This window comes from Macaca mulatta, chromosome 8, assembly GCF_049350105.2.
Source record: "Macaca mulatta isolate MMU2019108-1 chromosome 8, T2T-MMU8v2.0, whole genome shotgun sequence".
Classification (NCBI taxonomy): domain Eukaryota; kingdom Metazoa; phylum Chordata; class Mammalia; order Primates; family Cercopithecidae; genus Macaca; species Macaca mulatta.
In genome coordinates this window covers 149,923,555-149,942,792 of record NC_133413.1, presented here as the reverse complement: position 1 = coordinate 149,942,792, position 19,238 = coordinate 149,923,555, and the positions used below count along the sequence as shown (strand labels likewise).

At 49.8% G+C, this 19,238-nt stretch overlaps 1 protein-coding gene across 3 annotated transcripts in view; it reads left to right on the top strand.

The window, feature by feature from the left end:
• The window catches only part of KCNK9 (potassium two pore domain channel subfamily K member 9), a 110,254-nt gene extending 91,220 nt beyond the window's left edge, over positions 1-19,034 (top strand). The window contains exons 2-4 of one of the 3 annotated variants that reach the window (XM_077944065.1): positions 754-1,595; positions 7,131-8,466; positions 18,277-19,034. In XM_077944065.1, the coding sequence (XP_077800191.1) occupies positions 754-1,595 (842 nt within the window). In that variant the 3' untranslated portion in view covers positions 7,131-8,466; positions 18,277-19,034. Of the gene's footprint in view, positions 1-753; positions 3,419-7,130; positions 8,467-18,276 lie in introns of all 3 variants that reach the window. The other 2 variants (XM_028852946.2, XM_077944064.1) reach the window with 2 other exon arrangements.
• The last annotated feature ends 204 nt before the right edge of the window (positions 19,035-19,238 follow it).

Here is a 19,238-nt window from a genome sequence, read left to right as displayed (position 1 = left end):
TTATGTCTCACTCCGCAATTGCCTCTCTTGATTCAAAGTCTCTGCTTTTGAGCCTCATTCTTGGCAGTTGAAAACTCTGGGCTGAAATCCCAACTCTGAAGAAATCAAGCTACCCTGCTATTAAGTAACTCACTCAGTTTTCTTGTCAGTGAGGTTGGAATCATTATGGTTGTTTAGAGGCTAGAATGAGGTGATGTGTGTAAGAGGATTTAGCACTGTGCCTGGTCCATGGCGGGTATCATCCTTTGAAAATCTATTCTTCATGCCAATCCATAGTGGACATAGAGAGGTTTCTCCTTTGGGCTTGGTACTTTGAGTTCTCTTAGTAGTGAATCTGCTTTTATCTTTTTAAAGCCTTTGTGTTGCTCCAAGGTGGCACTGGAATGCCCCTCCATCCCCTCTCAGTGGCATATCACAAGTGACCTTGATTCTTCCTTGTTTTTCTCTTCTCTTCCATCCCAGGTTGTAACATCCCCAATCCCCTCCCTACTGAAATGTTCCTACCCCCAGTGCCATCCCCCAACCTCATGTGACTTCTAAGAAACTGGCTCTCCTTTGTTCTCCTCCCTCCAAGATATGGCCATGCCCTTCTACCCTGCAGAGGAAATTCCCCCAGTTCCAGCCCAACTGAAGCATACCAGGTCCCCCTGCACTGCACTGCACTGTACTGCACCAAGTCGACCTCTAGACCCCTCCTCACCTCTAGACCCCTCCTCACTTGTTCTCCCTGTTCTTCTCGTCCCCTCCCCACAGGTTATGGGCACGCTGCACCTGGCACCGATGCGGGCAAGGCCTTCTGCATGTTCTACGCTGTGCTGGGCATTCCGCTGACGCTGGTCATGTTCCAGAGCCTGGGCGAGCGCATGAACACCTTCGTGCGCTACCTGCTGAAGCGCATCAAGAAGTGCTGTGGCATGCGCAACACTGACGTGTCCATGGAGAACATGGTGACTGTGGGCTTCTTCTCCTGCATGGGGACGCTGTGCATCGGGGCGGCTGCCTTCTCCCAGTGTGAGGAGTGGAGCTTCTTCCACGCCTACTACTACTGCTTCATCACCTTGACTACCATTGGGTTCGGGGACTACGTGGCCCTGCAGACCAAGGGTGCCCTGCAGAAGAAGCCACTCTACGTGGCCTTTAGCTTTATGTATATCCTGGTGGGGCTGACAGTCATCGGGGCCTTCCTCAACCTGGTCGTCCTCAGGTTCTTGACCATGAACAGTGAGGATGAGCGGCGGGATGCCGAAGAGAGGGCATCCCTCGCTGGAAACCGTAACAGCATGGTCATTCACATCCCTGAGGAGCCACGCCCCAGCCGGCCCAGGTACAAGGCGGACGTCGCGGACCTGCAGTCTGTGTGCTCCTGCACCTGCTACCGCTCGCAGGACTATGGCGGCCGCTCAGCGGCTCCTCAGAACTCCTTCAGCGCCAAGCTTGCCCCCCACTACTTCCACTCCATCTCTTACAAGATTGAGGAGATCTCACCAAGCACATTAAAAAACAGCCTCTTCCCATCTCCTATTAGCTCCATCTCTCCTGGGTTACACAGCTTTACCGACCACCAGAGGCTGATGAAACGCCGGAAGTCCGTTTAGGTGTGGGGAGGGAAATGGGACAGAAAAGTCATTTGTCATAGTTGGTGTTAATTTCCATTGGTCCAACTCGTCTTTTCTTATTTATTTATTATTATTGTCATCATTATTACTTTCTCTCCTTCCTCTTTTCTTGGTCTCTTGGTCTCATTTTCCCCCACCTTTCCAGCCAGACAGAGCAGGCCAAAGGGAAATACAGGCCCATTCTCCTCTGAAACTCACATCTGAGCATGAAGCATGGATCTCCTCCTTCCTTCCCAGCAGACTATGCCTTACATTTCTCACCCCACCCGCCCCATCTCTGCAGTGGTTTTCCCGGGACAGATGTGAGACCAAGACCACGGAGACAGAGCTGAGAGGATACCCACCCCAAAGCTGCACACCACGCTCAGAGCCTTCAATCGCCCACCCTTAGTGGTGTCTCTGACCTAACTCCTTTCTCTTTTCCTCCCTAAGGACTGAGTGGCTGTGTGCGTGTGTTGTGTGTGCTTCTGTGTGCACATGTGTCGTGACAAAACGGGAAGTATTAGGTATTCCTTTTTCTTTCCCATCATATATCATAGCCTGCTTTTGGCTGCTTCCAAACAAAAACAAAGACAAAACCCACAAGGTTTTAGATTTATCGTCTTTTGCCAAATCAAGCATGTTTCATGAGCAGTCCTTATCCCTGATGTGTCATGGCCATGTTTTCTAAATGCTAGGTTCTAAATTATATTAAGGTTTTTTTTCGGGGGCGGGTGGGCAAGAAAACCCAGATCATTTTAGCTTGCCAGTTCAAACATTTTTTAAAAAGCATGCACTTTGTTAAACTGGTATGCACTATCAACAAGAAAACTAGAAATGGAATAATCCAAAGCCAGTAACATTAATTTTTTAATTTTGTCACCTCCAGTTCCAACAATTTACCATGCAACTGGAATCGTCAGGGGAAATGGGAAAATTGTTGGAACCCTAGAGTATCTGTTTTATTTTCCTCTTATTGATGATTTTGTGCAGCACCTACCTGCATAAATAATTATTGTGTTGGAATGCTTGGGTGAGAATGGGTATTAGTATGTGGCTGTGTTTCCTTTTCCTAATGAAAAGTGACAGGGCATTCCTCATTAAAAATACATATCTATTTCAAGAAATATCGTCTCTAATTGCATTTGATTTGTAAATAGGGGAAAGTTCACATTGGTCTCAGGAAGAGTTTAGAGGCAAGGAGCTTTGTCTTGGCCTACTGGGAACTTGCCAATCTCAGGGGACAATTTTGTCTGAGTAGTGTAGAAATTCCTCCCTGCTCTCAATAGGGGATGACCCCAAAGTCATCAGGCTGTAGAATATGGCACATTGGAGGCTCTTATAGTAACAGGATTTAAGGACAGTTTGACCTCCAGATTCACTGAGGGGACTTTAATTTCCCTCATTACCATCCCTGCCATTTTCTAAAAATCACCCATTCATCCATCCTCCCATTCTTCTTTTGTAAACGAAGTTCATGGCTCTTGCATGGAAATGGACCTTGGCTGTGCTCAGAAGGAACACGTTTACTGGCCTGTCTCAAGGCCCCAACGAGATCTCCCAGAAAGGAGGTTTGCTCCCTAGAAAGAGTAGACCTACAGGATTTCTTAAAGGAGACAACATCTGAATGCCACCAGTCCCAAGCATTTGGGCCAATGGGCTGAAACACTGGAGCATTCAAGACTCCTCTGAAAAGGCTGTGCATGTACTTTAATGCTACATCCCATGTTGAAATTTCCCCTTCGTCCAGGACACAGGGCCTTCGAAGGAGTCTGCGAACCTCAGATTCTCTAGGCCAAAGTTGACAGTTCTCAACCTTCAAGGTCTTTATTGATTTACTTGTTTTAAGATTTTGTTTTATGGGAGGCCCTACTTGGGGCTCTAAAATCTGTCCAGAGAATAGCAGCAGTTCTTTTCACTTTTTTTTTCTCTTGGATGAGTTTGTTGACTCTAGGGGGTCAGAGGTATAAAAGCCCTAATGCATTTGCAGAAGGCTTTGCTTCGGAAGAGTGTGCCTGGAATAAATGTGGGATTCTCATGAAAACCTTTGTAAGAGGTGCCTTCAAATGGTTGGGGTGGGGGGTGTGATCTGATCTATGATGACACCAAGGCACTGAGAGGGTGATTTGCTCAGTGTCACAGGCTGGCTGTTGACAGAACTGAGACAGGTGTCTCAGTCTGGAGCCCAGGATAGTCCAAGGAGCTGACTTCACACCACCATGTCCTAACTCAGCCCTCGGAGGAGGGCGCCTGCCTGTTTCCCCACTGGGGGCATGCAGCAGGCCCTTGGAGCCAATTAAAGGGACACCGAGTCCACCCCGCATACAGAGCTGGTTTCCACACTACACTATCTGTGTCAAGTTGGTCATATAGGAGCCCTACTTCTGCTTGAATGCCTCAAGTAACAAGGAGCTTCTCTATTCCCAAGAACTGTAGAAAAACATTCTCTATAGGATTAAGGATTATAGGATGAAGTCTTTTCTCCTCACATGACCACTGACATAAGTATCTGAGGCAACTTGTAATTTATCTTGGCTCTATTTCCCTCTTATGTCTTCTCTTTGCTACTGGTTTAGCCCTTTGAAGGATGGTCACTGAGTCTTCCCTTTCAAAGTTAAACATCCTTGTTTATGGTCAGTGTTTAGGGGATGGAGGCAAACCTTGGTTTGCTTGGTGATGTTCATCTTTTGCTCAGATGGTCCATCTCTTCCCTACTGTGGTCTGGCCAAGGAGTTACCTAGGTATATCATGAAATGATCTCAGAGTAGGGAGGGCAGGGGCCAAGTTAAAGGTTCAGGGTTCTTTCTTCTCTTAATAAAACAGCGCTAAACAGATGCCCAACTTCTACCACTCAATCAGCATTAGAATCAGATCCTCAAAGCCAGGAGGAAGCTTGGTCCAAAGTCATCTCACTGAACAGCCTTTATTTTCAGAGGAGGACACTGAGGTCCAGAGAAGGTAAACACTTACCTAAAGGTCACAGAGGTAGAATCTAGGTCTTCCCACTGATTTCTCTACCATTTTGCTGGCTAATTCTGTTGCTGTTTACAGCCTTCTGAAGATCTTTTGTTGCTGGGTGATTTTAGTTTCTTAGCCCCAGGTCTTCCTCCCTCTTGCACCTAGTAATTTCTTTCATTCATCCAAGTGATTCTCATACTCTTCTCCCAGTTAACCATACCCGTTCAGTAAGGGGGTCAAAGTCACAGCAGGCTGTTTGGATGTAGGGTTCAACTTCTGTTAGAATGAGCTCAGGAAGAGCCACGTGCTACCAGAATCACCCACCATCAGCCCACCATCCAGTACCTAGAAATCAGCATACTTTGTAGGTACTTAGGGATCATCAGTACCACTGCCCACCTTCCTCTTATTTGGAGTGGACAGAAGGTAGAGAGCTCTTAGTTGAAAAGAAGTCAAGTGAGAGTAATATCTCTCAGACCCCTGGGGGCAACACTTGCTAGAGACCATCCTGCTATAATCCTCATTGTACCCATCCTGGGTGGAAAGTGCTGTGTTGGCCTTCCGCCTGTTAGACTCTTATGTAGGACTGAACCCCTCTGGGTTTTGAGATACTTGGTTATCCCTACAGCTAGTATCAGATCTGCTCTTTCCACCTGCACTGCTTCGTCTTGAAACCCTGGCAACAGCCCCTGAAGTACAGGGGGCTGCCTGGCTCTAAATGTGAACCCTCTTGGAAGCATCTGCACGCTCCCACTGTGCATGGCTGATTGGGAGGGGAATGCCTGCATTCAGGCATGGTCACAGCAGCTCATTTGCAGCCCAGGATTCCCCCTGGGTCCATCATCCTTTCAGGAGAGGTGGCAAATAGACTTAGACCACTGCCCACAAAAGCCTCCTTGGGAGGTGCTCATTAAAACCCCACCCATCAAAGAGAGGGAGATTGATGAATCTCAGCTCACCTGTTCCTTATCTGTGCACAGGGCCTTAAGAGAACATCGGGACAGTATGAGAAACTCACAGATAAGCCTAGGCAGGTCGTTTTTCTCTGCCGCATCTGTATCTGGAAGCCAATGGGTCCTGTTTCTCATTGACAATCACTTACAGCTGGAAGCTGGAGGGAAGAACAGGGTTTCTCAGAGGCCTCCCTTGTCTGTGCACATTGGCCGGGAGAGGGAGGTGAGCAAGGAGAAAATGACCAAAAAACCACCATCACTGAGGCTTATGGCTCCATTTCTTTTTATAATGTTTTTTCAAATGACAGGCCCCAAGATACCCTTTGAAGCCCTCTGCAGAGGCACATGCCCCCGTCCTATCAGTGCACTGGCCCTGTCATCAGTGAGGCACTCTGGCAAACTGTGACTTTGTTCTGAAAGTGGTATGATTTGGGGTCTGTCCCATGCGGGCCAGCTGCCTGGGGGTCTAAAGTGGGTTTCCTCCAGAGTTGTGGCCAGCACAGGACCCTGGAAACACCCTAGATGAGGACAGGGTGGCAGGCAGGGGACCTGTCATTGTGCTGTGCTCCATTGAGCTCCTGGAAGTCATTTCACTCCTGGGGCCTCTGGGGCTTCCCCATCAACATAAGACAGCTTGGGCAAGATTTATGGGCACTTAGCACAAAACCAATTTGACCCACAAAAGCATTTGGCCGGGATGTTCTGATCCCTGGGCACACTTGAAGCTTGAGCCACCCAGAAGAAAGCCAAAAATCACTTTGTTTGGCAGGGGATGGGGAGCTGGGAAGATGCAGAGGGACCGGCAATAGCAGAGAGCACCATGGTTATCACAAACCAAGGCCACGTGCATTCCGGGCTCCCCAAAGCGCTGAGCATAAATCCATTTTATGTGGTTTTCTCGACCACACCCGATAGAGGCTGCTGATTCAGGAAAACAGGAAGTCTATGACCACTGTCCCCCACACTGACCTATGTTGAAGATCCCAGAATTACAAAGAATGGTCCAATGAGCTTCCCTAGACTTCTCGCCCAGACCCCCCAGCCTCAATACTTTGCCACCCTGCTCCCCAGCTCTCACTCAGATGTTTGGACGACGTGTTGTCACGTCTGCAACTTTTCAGTGGTTCAGCCAGAGAAGAAATTGTCTGCCATGAACAAGTGCACTTTCCTAATGGTGCCATTGTCACACCTAAGAAACATAGCATTCATACAATATTATTGTCTGGAACAATCTGTATGTAAATCCCCAATTGTCCCAAAAATGTCAAGAGCTTGAGTCTAAAATACAACCCAAGACCGCCTCTCACAATTGCTTGTCTTGTTCCAGACTTCCCCTGAATAGGACCGTCCCCGTCACCATTTCTGTCTTCACGATGTTGGCATTTTTGAGGAGTCCCGGCCAGGGTCTTGTAGAATAATGCCCCGTGATCTCCTCTGCTTGTTTCCTCAGATTAAGACACTTTTGGCCAAAAAAAAAAAAAACAAAAACAAAACAAAACAAAAAACAGTTGATGTCAAGCAGCCGTGATTTATGCATTTGGTGTTTGGCTCTCTGGGGACCTCTGTGGTAACTGCTTTCAGTGTGGATAAATAAGTCATATTAAATGTTGTTTTCCTCTGTCAGGGGAACTAACTGCACATCCAAGAGAGGCGTCCGTGGATGCTGGGTCTCACTGCCAAAGCCGAACACGGCTTCGGGATTTCTGCCTTCTCACGTGGACCTCTGCTGTGCTGGGCGAATGCCACTACTCATTCCCCTAAACACCTGTGGGGATGGTCCAGCTACACATAGATGGGAAGCCCAGAGAAATGCTCGATGTGAGGGTCCCCGCAAGCCAGTTGGGCTGTTTCGGCACCCGCCCCCAAAGCTCCTCAACGAGGAGCAGAGACTGCCAAGCCCTTCCACTCATTCATCATCATAAAAATGTAACTTGCTATGGCAGCCTCTTGGCCATTAAGGGCTATCCTTTGTGACCTCTGTCCTTGAGATCTTTGCTCTGGCAAGTTCTATAGCCTTCTCAGTGCTGCTATCGTGATGCAGTCTGCCTGCTGTGGCTAAGTAACCTTTCGTTTTGATCAAGATTTGTCCATGCAGACTCCTACCTCTGCGCCTTTCCCCGTGCCGTTCCCACTACCTGGAAGGTCTCCCTGTTGCTCTCCAGCTTTGAGGTGGAGACAGAGCATCTCACACCTCCTTTTGGTGTCTCCTGACCCTTTTGCTCCCTGTTGGACTTGGCAATGTCCTCTTCTGGGCTCCCCTAGTCCTTGTTTTGGTCGTGAGCGACCGCACCGGGGAGCAAACCTTCTGTGGCCCCAGCCACAGGAGCAGCAAGCACTGGGCAGTGCCCCAGAGGCAAGGACCATCGTAAGAATAAAGGCACTGAGATGTCTGGCATCTTGCCCAAATGGCCACTCATCACCGTGATTGAGGCATGTCTTAACTTGCTGAAGTGGAAACAGGGTAACTCAATGCACACCTCTGCACCATCCCTGGAAACCAATCCAGATTTCTGAGAAGAAAACTGGTCATCATAGCGTTGGTGATTCAACAGCACCTGCCCGGCAGGGTGGAGCGTGCCCCATACAACAGGGCCGGAAGCTGCCACGCCAGGCGTTTCTCATAAGGCGGCTGACAGGGATGGCACCAGACTACAGGAGCATACTTGCGATGTCACTCTGAAGAAGTTGGGCCCCGTGATGGGAATGTCATCAGGAAACTGGGTCTGCACTGTTTTCTTGTGGCAACACTTCTGGTGGAGGCTGCGAGGGGATGGGGACATGCACCATGAGTGACTCAGGATCCCCAGCCTCTGTGGCCTGGCTCCTGCCCACCCCTAGCTCTGGGGCCTTGAGAGAGGCAAGCACACGCTCTTCTCGCCTCCAGAGAGCAGCGTAGGGGTGTGGATGCTGCTCAGGCCCTGGCATCTCGCACGCCTGGGACCAGCCTCTGCCATTCACAGGTGGGTGGTGGTTTTGCCTCTCTGAGCTTCAGTTTCCTCACCTTTAAATTGGAGATTATACATAACCCCTACTGCAAAGGGTGCCTGTGAAGACTAGATGTGATGTGATGACATTTAATGGCACCTGCTGTGTGCCAAGCACCCCGCCAGTGTTCTTATACATGTTTGCATTTCTCATAAAAGCAAGGCCCATGTCTCCCAGAGGAAGTTACTCTGGGGGCATTGGACTTGAAATCAAACTGGGGGCGGGGGGAAGTGATCAAGTCTGGTTGAAGAACTCAGGCAGGGCTTCACTGGGGAAATGGGATTCGGAAATCATTGAGGTGAGCCTTAGAGGAGCAAATGGGTGCTATTTTAGGCAGAGACACAGCACAGGCAAAGGCATGGGCCAAGGCCCAGGAGTGCGACAGTACAGGGGGCACAGATTCCATCCCACCATCAGTGGAATCCTGCCACTCTTGGGAGAGATCAGACAGCATAAATCTCAAGGCCCTCCACAAGCTGGCCACATCCTAAGTCATTCAAGCCATTCTTCTGCTCAAGAACCTTCCCTGGCTCTCTAGTGCCCACAAAGTTAGTTTATGTTAAGGTCCTGCACTCTAACCACCATAGCCTGAGTCTCAGGCTTTCCAGGAGGCACTGTCCATCTAGATGTCCCTCCTGGGTCCTCCCCCCATAATTCATAAAATAGATCCTGGAGTCTCAAACTTGAATTCTGTGGTAGCCTCTTGGTTGGGTGGGATTGTATTTCTTTGACAGGTGGTGGACATTAGCTCAAATTTGCATATGGAGAACTTTCTGGAGAAGATCTTGGTCTTTCACTTAAGCATCCTGGGGTCTTATCCTGACAAAGTCTTCTGCCGGTTTTACCAAAGACTAGCATGAAACTAACAAAAGGAAAATGTGGTATAAAATAAGTTCTTACGCTTACTTGGCATGAGGAACTTGTTTCCTGATTGATTTCATGAACAACAGTGATCATGACCCCCTACATCTGTGCCCTCTGGGACTGAAGCCGGCTAAGACCTTGTAGGCACTTGCTCCCCCGACCCCCAGGAGATGAGACCTCTCTGTGGGTCTGTCACCCAGCACAGGGTCCTCTGAGGGTGTCAGATGATCCAGGAGTGCCTACTGTCATGGTGAGTGCTGGTGACCCAGAGGTAGCAGCTCCTGGTAAGAAGCTCTGGGTACAAAGCTGTCCCCATCAGGACTTAGAAATATGAGCTTGATTTTGAAATGAGGCCTCTGGGTGGCGGAAGCTGAGGGAGGGCAGAGGCTGGGGTAAGGGTGGGATGATATACAGGAAAGAAGTCAAGTCTAGGGAATGTGGGTGGAATCAAAACTCAGACTTTCTCTTTGTGATTTGCTGTGTGACCTAGGGCAAGGCACCCCACTCCTCTGGGCCTGAGTTTTCTAACTTCTTAAGGGTCTGGCCAAGCTCCCAAGGCCCACTTCACCCCGCCCCAGTGTCCACTGTGGACAGAACGCCGGTCTGGGGAGGACAAACTGGGAGGACTAGCTGGGCTGACTTCAGCTGCGTTGGAAAATCTGTCCCCCGACACTTTCTGTTGCAAGTGAATCTCAGAGGCTTTATTTTTAATGACATATGGATCCTTAATTAACCAACAGCCCTTTGCAATCTTTGCTTAATTTCTTGGTAGGCTCTCCTCCTGTCCTCACCACATGAGGTACCCTGCTCTAAAGGAAGAGAGCCTTAGCCAGTTGAGCTGTGAGTCATCAGTATTTGCAGAACAGCCCACAGGCCTGGCCCCTGGAGCTCACCCCTTCCTGGTGAGAGAGGCCTGCTCCTGCCCAGCATTTACCTTTGGGCTTGGCCCGAAGCAGCTGTTCCACCCTGCTGTGTCTTCCTCTGGGTTGTCCTCACTCCAGGGTTCTCTTTGCTTCATGGGAGAATATGTCCCCCCACCGCCTTTTGAGGGCCACTTGGCCCAGCAAAGGGCCTTGCCTCCGGTCAGCTCAGCTCGGCTGGGGCCCAGACCTCTTAGACTTGCCTATAGTGTAGCACTGTGCAAGTGAAGATGTTTCTTCCCATTGGCACACTCACTCTTCATGCTTAGTGGTAGGGGAGTGGTGGGAGTGGTAGGGGAGTGGTGGCAGTGGTAGGGGAGTGGTGGCAGTGGTAGGGGAGTGGTAGGGGAGTGGTAGGGGAGTGGTAGGGGAGTGGTGGCAGTGGTAGGGGAGTGGTGGCAGTGGTAGGGGAGTGGTGGCAGTGGTAGGGGAGTGGTGGCAGTGGTAGGGGAGTGGTGGCAGTGGTAGGGGAGTGGTGGCAGTGGTAGGGGAGTGGTAGGGGAGTGGTAGGGGAGTGGTAGGGGAGTGGTAGGGGAGTGGTAGGGGAGTGGTAGGGGAGCGGTGGGAGCGGTGGGAGCGGTGGGAGCGGTGGGAGCGGTGGGAGCGGTGGGAGCGGTGGGAGCGGTGGGAGCGGTGGTACAGAGCACTCCCATTTGGCATATGGGGTAACAGGGCTCAGAAAAGTGGCAAAGCTGGAACTCCAAGTCAGGTGTCCTGACTGTACATTTCCAGGTACCTCTCCTGAAGCTCGAAGGGCGGGATGGGGCGGGTCCCTCAGATTGCCATAAGGAAGGGACATAGATTGGGGCATGTCTCAGGAGAAAGAGGGAGGGGGTGTCATCTCCAGGTCAATCAAATACATGGGCGGGGGCGGGGGCGGGGGCGGGGGTGGGGGGGAGTGAGCATCTCACATGGGCAGCAGGCATCAGAGAGGAAGGAGCACCAGGTCAGCCAGAGAAAGATGTGCTGAGTCTGCCAGTTCCTTCACCAGGTTCAAAAGCCCAGCTCTGGGCTCAGCACCGCAGACAAAACCGTAAGCCAAGAGCCATGTTCAGATGAAGCCTTTGTTAGTTATTAATCACACAGAGCTTTGTCCGTCTTTTCTCTATAACAGTGGCCCCCAGAGGGCAGATCTGAGACCAGCAATAGTGGGGTCTCTGGCCTGAAGGGTGGGCTGGTGGACCTGAGCTGGGTACGGCATGCAGTACGTTGTGTAGTAGAATGTGGCTGGAGGGCACAGGCATCCCCCCACCCCGCCCCACAAAGCCTGCAGCAGCCCCTGCACAGGACAGGGCTCTGCAACGGGGGTGGAAGAGCCTCTGCTGAACCCTCCCACACTGTGGTGTGACCCAGGCTGGCCGCCTGTCCCAGGAGGTAGATCTGACAAGGAGCTGGAGAAGCACAGCAGTGCTCAAACACATCTGGCAAACATGCCCCCCCGAGCCTTCATTTCCCCGTCTGTGAAAGAAGGATCTGGAAGACAGGACTGTTCTGGAAGGACTAGGGGTGGAAACCCCTGTTCTGCAGATGCTGCTGTGATAAAACATCCAAAACACTGGGTGGGAATCTGCCCCCAGGGTGTGCCTGTGTTTTGTCTGAAGCTTTGCGTGGGACTCACAGGGTGGCAGGGAATCTGGAGTTGGTGGGGAGGCAGGGCTTGTCCTTCTTGTCACCAGCACCTCCCTCAATGTGGTGATGGTTGGTCCTGGCACCTGAAGGGTCCAGCTGGGAAACAGAAGGGGGAGTCAGTTCCTTGGAGACCTCTATGCATCCAGAGAGCAGTGCTTGATTTTGAGGAGGGAGGTCTTGTAAGCCTCAGCCATGAGTCTTTGCCTCTTAAAGTCTGAGCTCTCAGCCTTGCCTCTTCTAGCCACCAGGCACTGGGTGGTGTAGACATCGGGGGCCTTCGTAAGCACCCAACCCTGGTTCCTTGCCCTCCTCATTTGTAGTAGGACCACTTGGCCTTGGCAAGTCATTTTTCCCCTCCTACAAAAGATGAAATGGCCAGGTGAGATAAGAGGCAGGTGTCTTCCAGGCAGATACTGGTGAGGATGAAGTGAGAGTGTAGTCACATACTGGACTGACATTTCAGTGGGGGAATTTGGAGAGACAGGGCCCAGTCTTTCTAGCACTGGGTTGGGTTCCTACACAGGGGCCAGATCCTCTCTCCCAAGGACATCACCTGTTTCAGGTAGACTGGTTCTGTAGACTCCCTCTCCTCTCACTGGAGACTGTCCCCACAGAGCACTTTTGATCTTTCTGATGGATTTTCCCATCAGATGGGGTCTCCTTGATGACTTTCCCATCAGATGGGGTGTCCTTGATGACCCCAGCACTCAGTCCCCAATGAAACAGATGCCTGGACAGTGGTGTGGGTGAAAGCATGCTCCAGGAAACCAAAGTCCACTTCTCCCAGATGACACATCTACGAGGCATGAGCTGCTGCAACAGTGGGCCCGGCAGCTCCCGGGGGCCCCTTTGTGCAACTCCGGCTGCTGATTCAGCCGTTTCTCCAGCCACTATTAACTGAGCACGTTGAGCATGTGCTGCCTGTCAGCCTCAGAGGGGACCAGGATGGTGAGCTAGACAATCAAGTCCTTACCTTCATAGGACTAAGATGCCAACGGACCACAGCCTCCCTAGTGCACGGAGTCTAGAAGCAAGGCCGAGGAGCAGGGAGCAGGGAGCAGGGAGCAGGAATGGGAACCAGAACAAGTCTCAGCAACTGTTTTACTTTCTCACTTGGAATTTTAGAAGTTGGGTGGAAAAATATGATAAAAGGAAAAACACGATTAGTGGGAACCCAGTGAAGCAGAACCCACAATTAACACGATTTCTCTATAATTTGATAGCTCCTCAGAGGAACACACTCCTGAAAAAGGCTAATTATATATTTGTTTGTTCAGCCCACAAATAGCATTTTGATAGCCGTTTTGTGTGTGTGTGGTGGGGGGTGGGGGGGAAGGACCTTGTGAGATCATCTCAGTCCACCTTCTGCTTTATCAGAAATGTCCACTAAATAGACATTGCACTGGGTTAGGCAAAACTGTTGGTTTCATTGATTAAATTTAAATAAGAAAACAGATTAGCCCCACTTGGGAGATTTGAAGATATCAGGTATATCCAAAAACATTGCTGAGGCAACTTGCAGTTAAACAGACAGGACAGAGATATCAAAGATGAGTAGAATTTAAACCACTGAATTAAGGAGAAAAAACTTCTAGTCCATTCCCAGCAGGCCAAGAAATTGCTGATAATCCCTCTTAGATGTACAGTAATTTTGACTTCAGCCAACTGTGTATCCTTGTACCTTAAAACATCAAAAAGAAAGAAAACTTGTCGTGACTCCAGGCATGGAAGAAATTAAGCTTGAATTAGTTTCGAACTCACACCCATCAAAATGATTGGCATATACTCACGGGGTGCCTCCTGGGGAGGGTGGGGTATGGGGATATGGACCCTCGTGCATCCATTTGTGGTATGTGTGCGCATGTGCATTGACTGGATATCTGTGGGTCTTTGGATTTGTGTTCCTCTTCTCCAGCCCCCAGCATTGCTGGGCATTTTTGTGACTGTGCAGTAACGGGACCTGGATTTGGTTCTTGTGAAGATGCTACCAGAGGCCTGCCAGAGCACTCCCTGTGGGAGGGTGATGGAAATCAGGAAAGTTCTAGCAGAAATGGGCTTAATCACCTTGGGACTGTGTGTTTACATTCCAGGAGGATGAAATGGTTGGTCCCGGACACTTAGCAGGGACCCACCTTCCTACCTTGGTGAGTGGGATTTGAACAGGCCCTACTGTGGTCAAGGTGTCAGGCCTTTGGTAGGAAGCTGTATCAGATTTGGCAAAAATCAGCGGTTCAAACTTATCCACAGAGAACCGAATTCAAAAGGAGCCTACTGCTTCTGTTTGTTGTCTTTTGTTCATCTTCTCTGGCCTTCTCTGTCTGCGGAGACGGCACACCTTCACAAATGGCCTTAGAATGCCATTCTGAAGTTCAACAGAATGAGACAACCATCAAGTATCAGATGTATTTATTATTGTCACAGCTTACCTAATATTTAAAAAACCTAGTCACCAATGTTTACAAGTCCTAGTAGACATCCAGCCCATGTAGAGTATGTAACTTACACTAGAGTTTGCATCTTTCTTTTGTAACGAGTGCGGTACGCAGCCCTGTATATATTTTACAATGTCTTTACAGAAAAAAAATCATTTAATGTGGTGTTGTACAATGCACTTTTCTAATTTTTTTCCATTAAAATCTCTATGGCACGTTTACAAATGTATCTTGGTCTTTCTTCACTGAGAAAGGTTGGGCAAGACTTGCTTTGATGCCTCGTCTTCCTGCCTGTAAACCACATTCTGAAAGCAGAGAGCAAGGTCGACAGTCCTGGCCGTATACCCTGTTTGCTCTTGGTCTTCCTCGTTGTGGACAGGCCTGCTTGGAGGCCGTTCCCCTAACAACCTTGGTCAAGTAAGGAATTTGCCTTAAAATACGAGACTATCCTTCTTGGATTTTATGTGCTGACTCAGTTATATTGTGCAGCTTGAATTGGATCCAGGAACCAGAAAGTAGATGAACACCACTTCCAGAAGGCAATGAAACCAAACCAAGAGTTTGACCTCAACTGAACCGAGACCAGATTTGCTGATTTTTGTTTTTCTTTCATGGCCAAGGAATCTGAGTTAAAAATGAGAAACCATGCTGCCCTTTTTCACCGGTGTGTGTATGGACACAAGAAGGGAAAATGAGGCAGTTAGCAGGTGCTCAGTGTTCTTTATATCGAAGGCAAATCTGCTCCCTCCAGCTCCATAGGAGCTGCCCAAGTACTGGGGCTCCCGAGCTCCACCTGGAAGGCTCACGAAGACAGGTTTAGTCTGGATCTAGGATGGGGCCGAGAAGGTGCATTTCTAAAGAGCACTCAGGTGATGCTGCAGCAGCTGTCCCAGAGATTAATGGGAGATGCTGGTCAAAAGCAGACCATGGCCACAGGTCATGTTCCTGAACCTGGCCACACAAAGCCAGGTTGCTTTTTGCCTGTCTTGGAGGCCATGCCTCCTCTTTCCCTGCTTACCTGCTCAGCTCTGTTTGGCTTTCCCCAGGGCGCCTACCCAGGGCTCATCCAGGAAACAGATGGGCCAGAGCCCTGGTAAGAATTTTAATTCTTAGTGATTGAGGCTTAATTTACATACGGAAAAACTTACTCCTGGGTGTTCCGTTCTCTGCATTGTGACTTGGGGTCTTAAATCCTCTTAAAATGTAAATAAGGACAGATTGCTTTCTCTCCTCAACCCTTCTGTGGATGCCTGGGCTAGAAGCCAGGTCCTTCCTACCGGTCAGCTTTGCTCCTATGTGCGTGCCCGGCTTGTGCTCTCCATGGCGTGCAGATGTGCCCACGTGGCACCCCCACCTGCTGTTCCTTCTACCAGCAGCTCTTTTCACCCCACCTTCTCCCGTCCCAGTGTCTCTGCTCAGATGTGACCTTCTTGGAGGGTGCCTCTCCAGCCTGCTTTCTCCTCTAGCACTGATCACCATCTGCCAACTACTAAACATTTGACATGTCTATTGTGTCTCCCCCAGGGGAGCATGAGCCCCACGGGGCAGAGGGCAGGGACTTTCACTTGCTTTATTCATTCATGGCTCTACCCTAGAGCCACGTCTGCAGACAATAGTCCTTCAGCATTCCCCGAAAACCTAAATGATGGGATGAAGTCAGAGTCTGCGCCCTGGAGAGCCAGTGAGGCTCTTGCATCCTTCTCTTCCTCTGCTCCTCCTACCCCAAACATTAGTCTTGTGACCTGCACTGGCCCTGAAGGAGAACTTCCTGGCTCAGAGATGGATCTGAGATCCCCAGCACCCTGACACGAGCTCAGAGAGGCTGTGGGACCATCCAACTCAGGCAGGTCCTGTTGCTAAAATGCATCCTGGTGTCCAGTGGCTCCAAGAATGTGAACTGGGGGATCCACAGCAGGGCTGGCTCTTGGTTTATGACTTAAGGTAATTTCTATTTCTCTTCTCTTTGGAAGAGTTTCTATCCTCAGTGAACCGGGTTAGTGCTTCCTAAGAACTCTGTGCTTTCCAGAATCTTCAAGGGATAATATGGCTGAATTCCTTTCTTGTCTTTTCTGTTATTTTAGCCAAGGCCCACTCAGCTCAGAGGGACACCCAGGGCAGTCGTGGATGAGGCATTTTCGAGTCCCTGGCTAATCAGTGCAGGATCCACTGATTTTTTTGCTCCCTAATGAGAACTCTGATCAGGACACCTGAGATTCTAACCCCACATCAGCGCCTTCCCCTCTCCCCACCATCCCCCTACTGCTGGTCATTCAATCCAAACACACAGGGGCTTGTGCTGCTACCCAAATGAGGAATGGGGGGCAGTGGGCAGGCAGGAGACTTTGGAGCATATTCCAGGGAATCTTCATCACTGTCATCATTGTTATCACCATGCACCTGTTAAGAGAAATAACGGCCACTTAAAATACTTTTCTGCATATCTTGATTTGTTCCTCCATCATGTGGTTAGATATTTACTATGTTCTGTGCAGGCTACATTTGGGATGGTCTGATGAGAGCTGTAGGAGCACACCACAGCAGGAATACACAGCATACTTGTTGTGAGGTCCCTGAACGGGACACTTGAGGAAAAAGCAGTTATGCTCTAGGGCAACTGAAACCACGGCGACAAAGAGGTCGTGATTGGCAGCCATACGCCACCATGTAAAGAATGTGAGGTTTCAAAGGTTTTACTCTCCCTTTCTGCAAGTGGAAAATCCTATCAATTAAGAGCCACAACAGTAGATGTTCCAGTTTGCAGGTGCCAATTTTCAAAGGAGCTCCTTCGCATGTGAGCACCTCTGTGTTACGCTCTAGAATGAGCAGTATCAGAACTTCTTTGTTTTATGATTCTCACAAGCAACCCAGAGGCGTGAGCCCTACTATTTAGTATCCCTGTGTCCTTGGTCACTTGGCTCATCTGCAAATGGTCAAGTAGACGTTATCAAATAAGACATAGATCACCTGTGCTAAGTAGTTCCTATCATCGTGTGGTAGGCATTGTGTGCTAAGTTCTTTTCTGGTAATCCTCAGAGCATCTCCTAAAATGCTTTCCATAGCATCCTGGTCCTACAGGGTCCTCCATCACCCTCCAAAAAAATGTAACAGGCATTGCTGTGTTCTAAGTCCCTTTTGTGCAGATTTACAACCCACACCACAAGATATCTCACAGCATTTACTGTCTTAAAGAAAAATTTGAACTTTGCCAACCTAGGGGGTTCCTGAGCAAATCTGATGAATCCGTTTTCCCCGGAGCACTGGTGGCATTCATCACCAACCCATCCTGTATGCCTGTGGTCAGCAAGGCTGTGCAGCAGCCCCTCCCACCTCTGCACCCTCCAGGTGTGTCAAGGTTGCACTTCCTGGTCCCCTGGGTAGGTGCGGTGATGTAATTAGTTCTGGCCAATGAATCACAGGTGAAGCGGCACAGATCACTTCCCGGCTGCAACCTGAACTGTGAGAGCGTCTCCAGGACTTTCTTTCCTTCTGTTGCACTGACAGGCAAGTTTCAAGATAGTGGCTGCTAAGCCCAGGTCCTGAAGAGAGGAGGTAAGGTGGGGACTCCCCAGCCGGCCTACGCTGGACTCACACGGTGAGAAAAAACCTTCAAGCCGCTATGTTGTAATGGTTGTCAGCCTATCCTGATTGCTCCACGTTTGTTCCTGGGGACACCGTTCCTCAGGCGGTCAGTGCCTGGCGCATGCAGGTTCATGATAAATATGAGTTAATGACTGGCTGACATCATCTTCCCAAACAATTAGAGGGGTCTCTATAGAGGCTCCAACATGCAATAAAATCTTACATCAGGAGCAGGGGGTCTTAATTATTATTGCCCACTCCAGTTTCACCCTCATCCAGGGTGAAATATTTAATCCATAGAGCCTTTTCCATTTAAATGTGATTTTCACTTTCAATTCTTTGTGTTTCCTCCTTAAAACAGGACTGTGTGGGCGGCCCCATCAGAGGACGGCGACAGCTCTCTCCTTCTGTAAGTGAGGCAGTCTCATCCTTCCCTGGATCCTCAGCATCTCTTAACCAGCAGTGGCAAAGGTTGAATTAGAATGGCACCAGCTTCGGATAAAAATCCGGATCTCGTTTTTCAAAACGTGTCTAGAGCTGGTGGCTGTAAGGAACCAATCAAGCCTCAGCTGTGATTCTAATCCTGCCAAGTCTGCCTGAGAGCCGACTCATTCATCCAAAGAGAGAACTGTTTGGATAGAGCTCAAGGTGCATGGCTCGCTGGCATAGCCCAGACAACCTCTTAAAGGCTGGGCTGCAGAGCTAGAAGGTCTGTCACTCAGTTGGGGAAATCGCCTGAGAAGTTCAAGTCCACTGCCTGGCAGCTCAAATGAGTCAGCCTCACCAACCAAGAATCGTGTTGATAAACAGACTCAGAGCCCGCGCCCCGTGGGGTTCCCCCATCTGCAACTGTCTCACCTGGTCCCCCTGCAGGGCCCGGCGGGGACTGGGGAAGGTCAGTGCTCCCTGGGGCGGGGACTGGGTCTGTTTCCGGGCTCAGTGCCTCCGAGTCATACAGATGCCAGGTGGTCCTGCTGCTTACCCTTGCTGAACCTCAGGCTTCTCGTGTAAACAGGGCGCTTTTGAGGAATTATTAACATCTCCCTGTGAGTCAAAGCACCTACTGAGATAATGTATGTAATGCTTGTAATAAATGCAGCTATGTGCCAGGCACTCTGAGACACTGCCTTTGTGGTTATTTTTAGTTCAGCTGTATGCGTGCCGGAACGTGTTCCTGCTGGCTGTGCGTCTACCGTGGAAAGTGGCTTCTAGCGTGTTTATTTGCCTGGCACCTGCCCCTTTGTGCTGCTCCTTGCAATAGCCCAGACTTGAGCCAGAGTACAGACCCAGAACCCCTTGAATGACAGGGAGACCTGGTGTCCC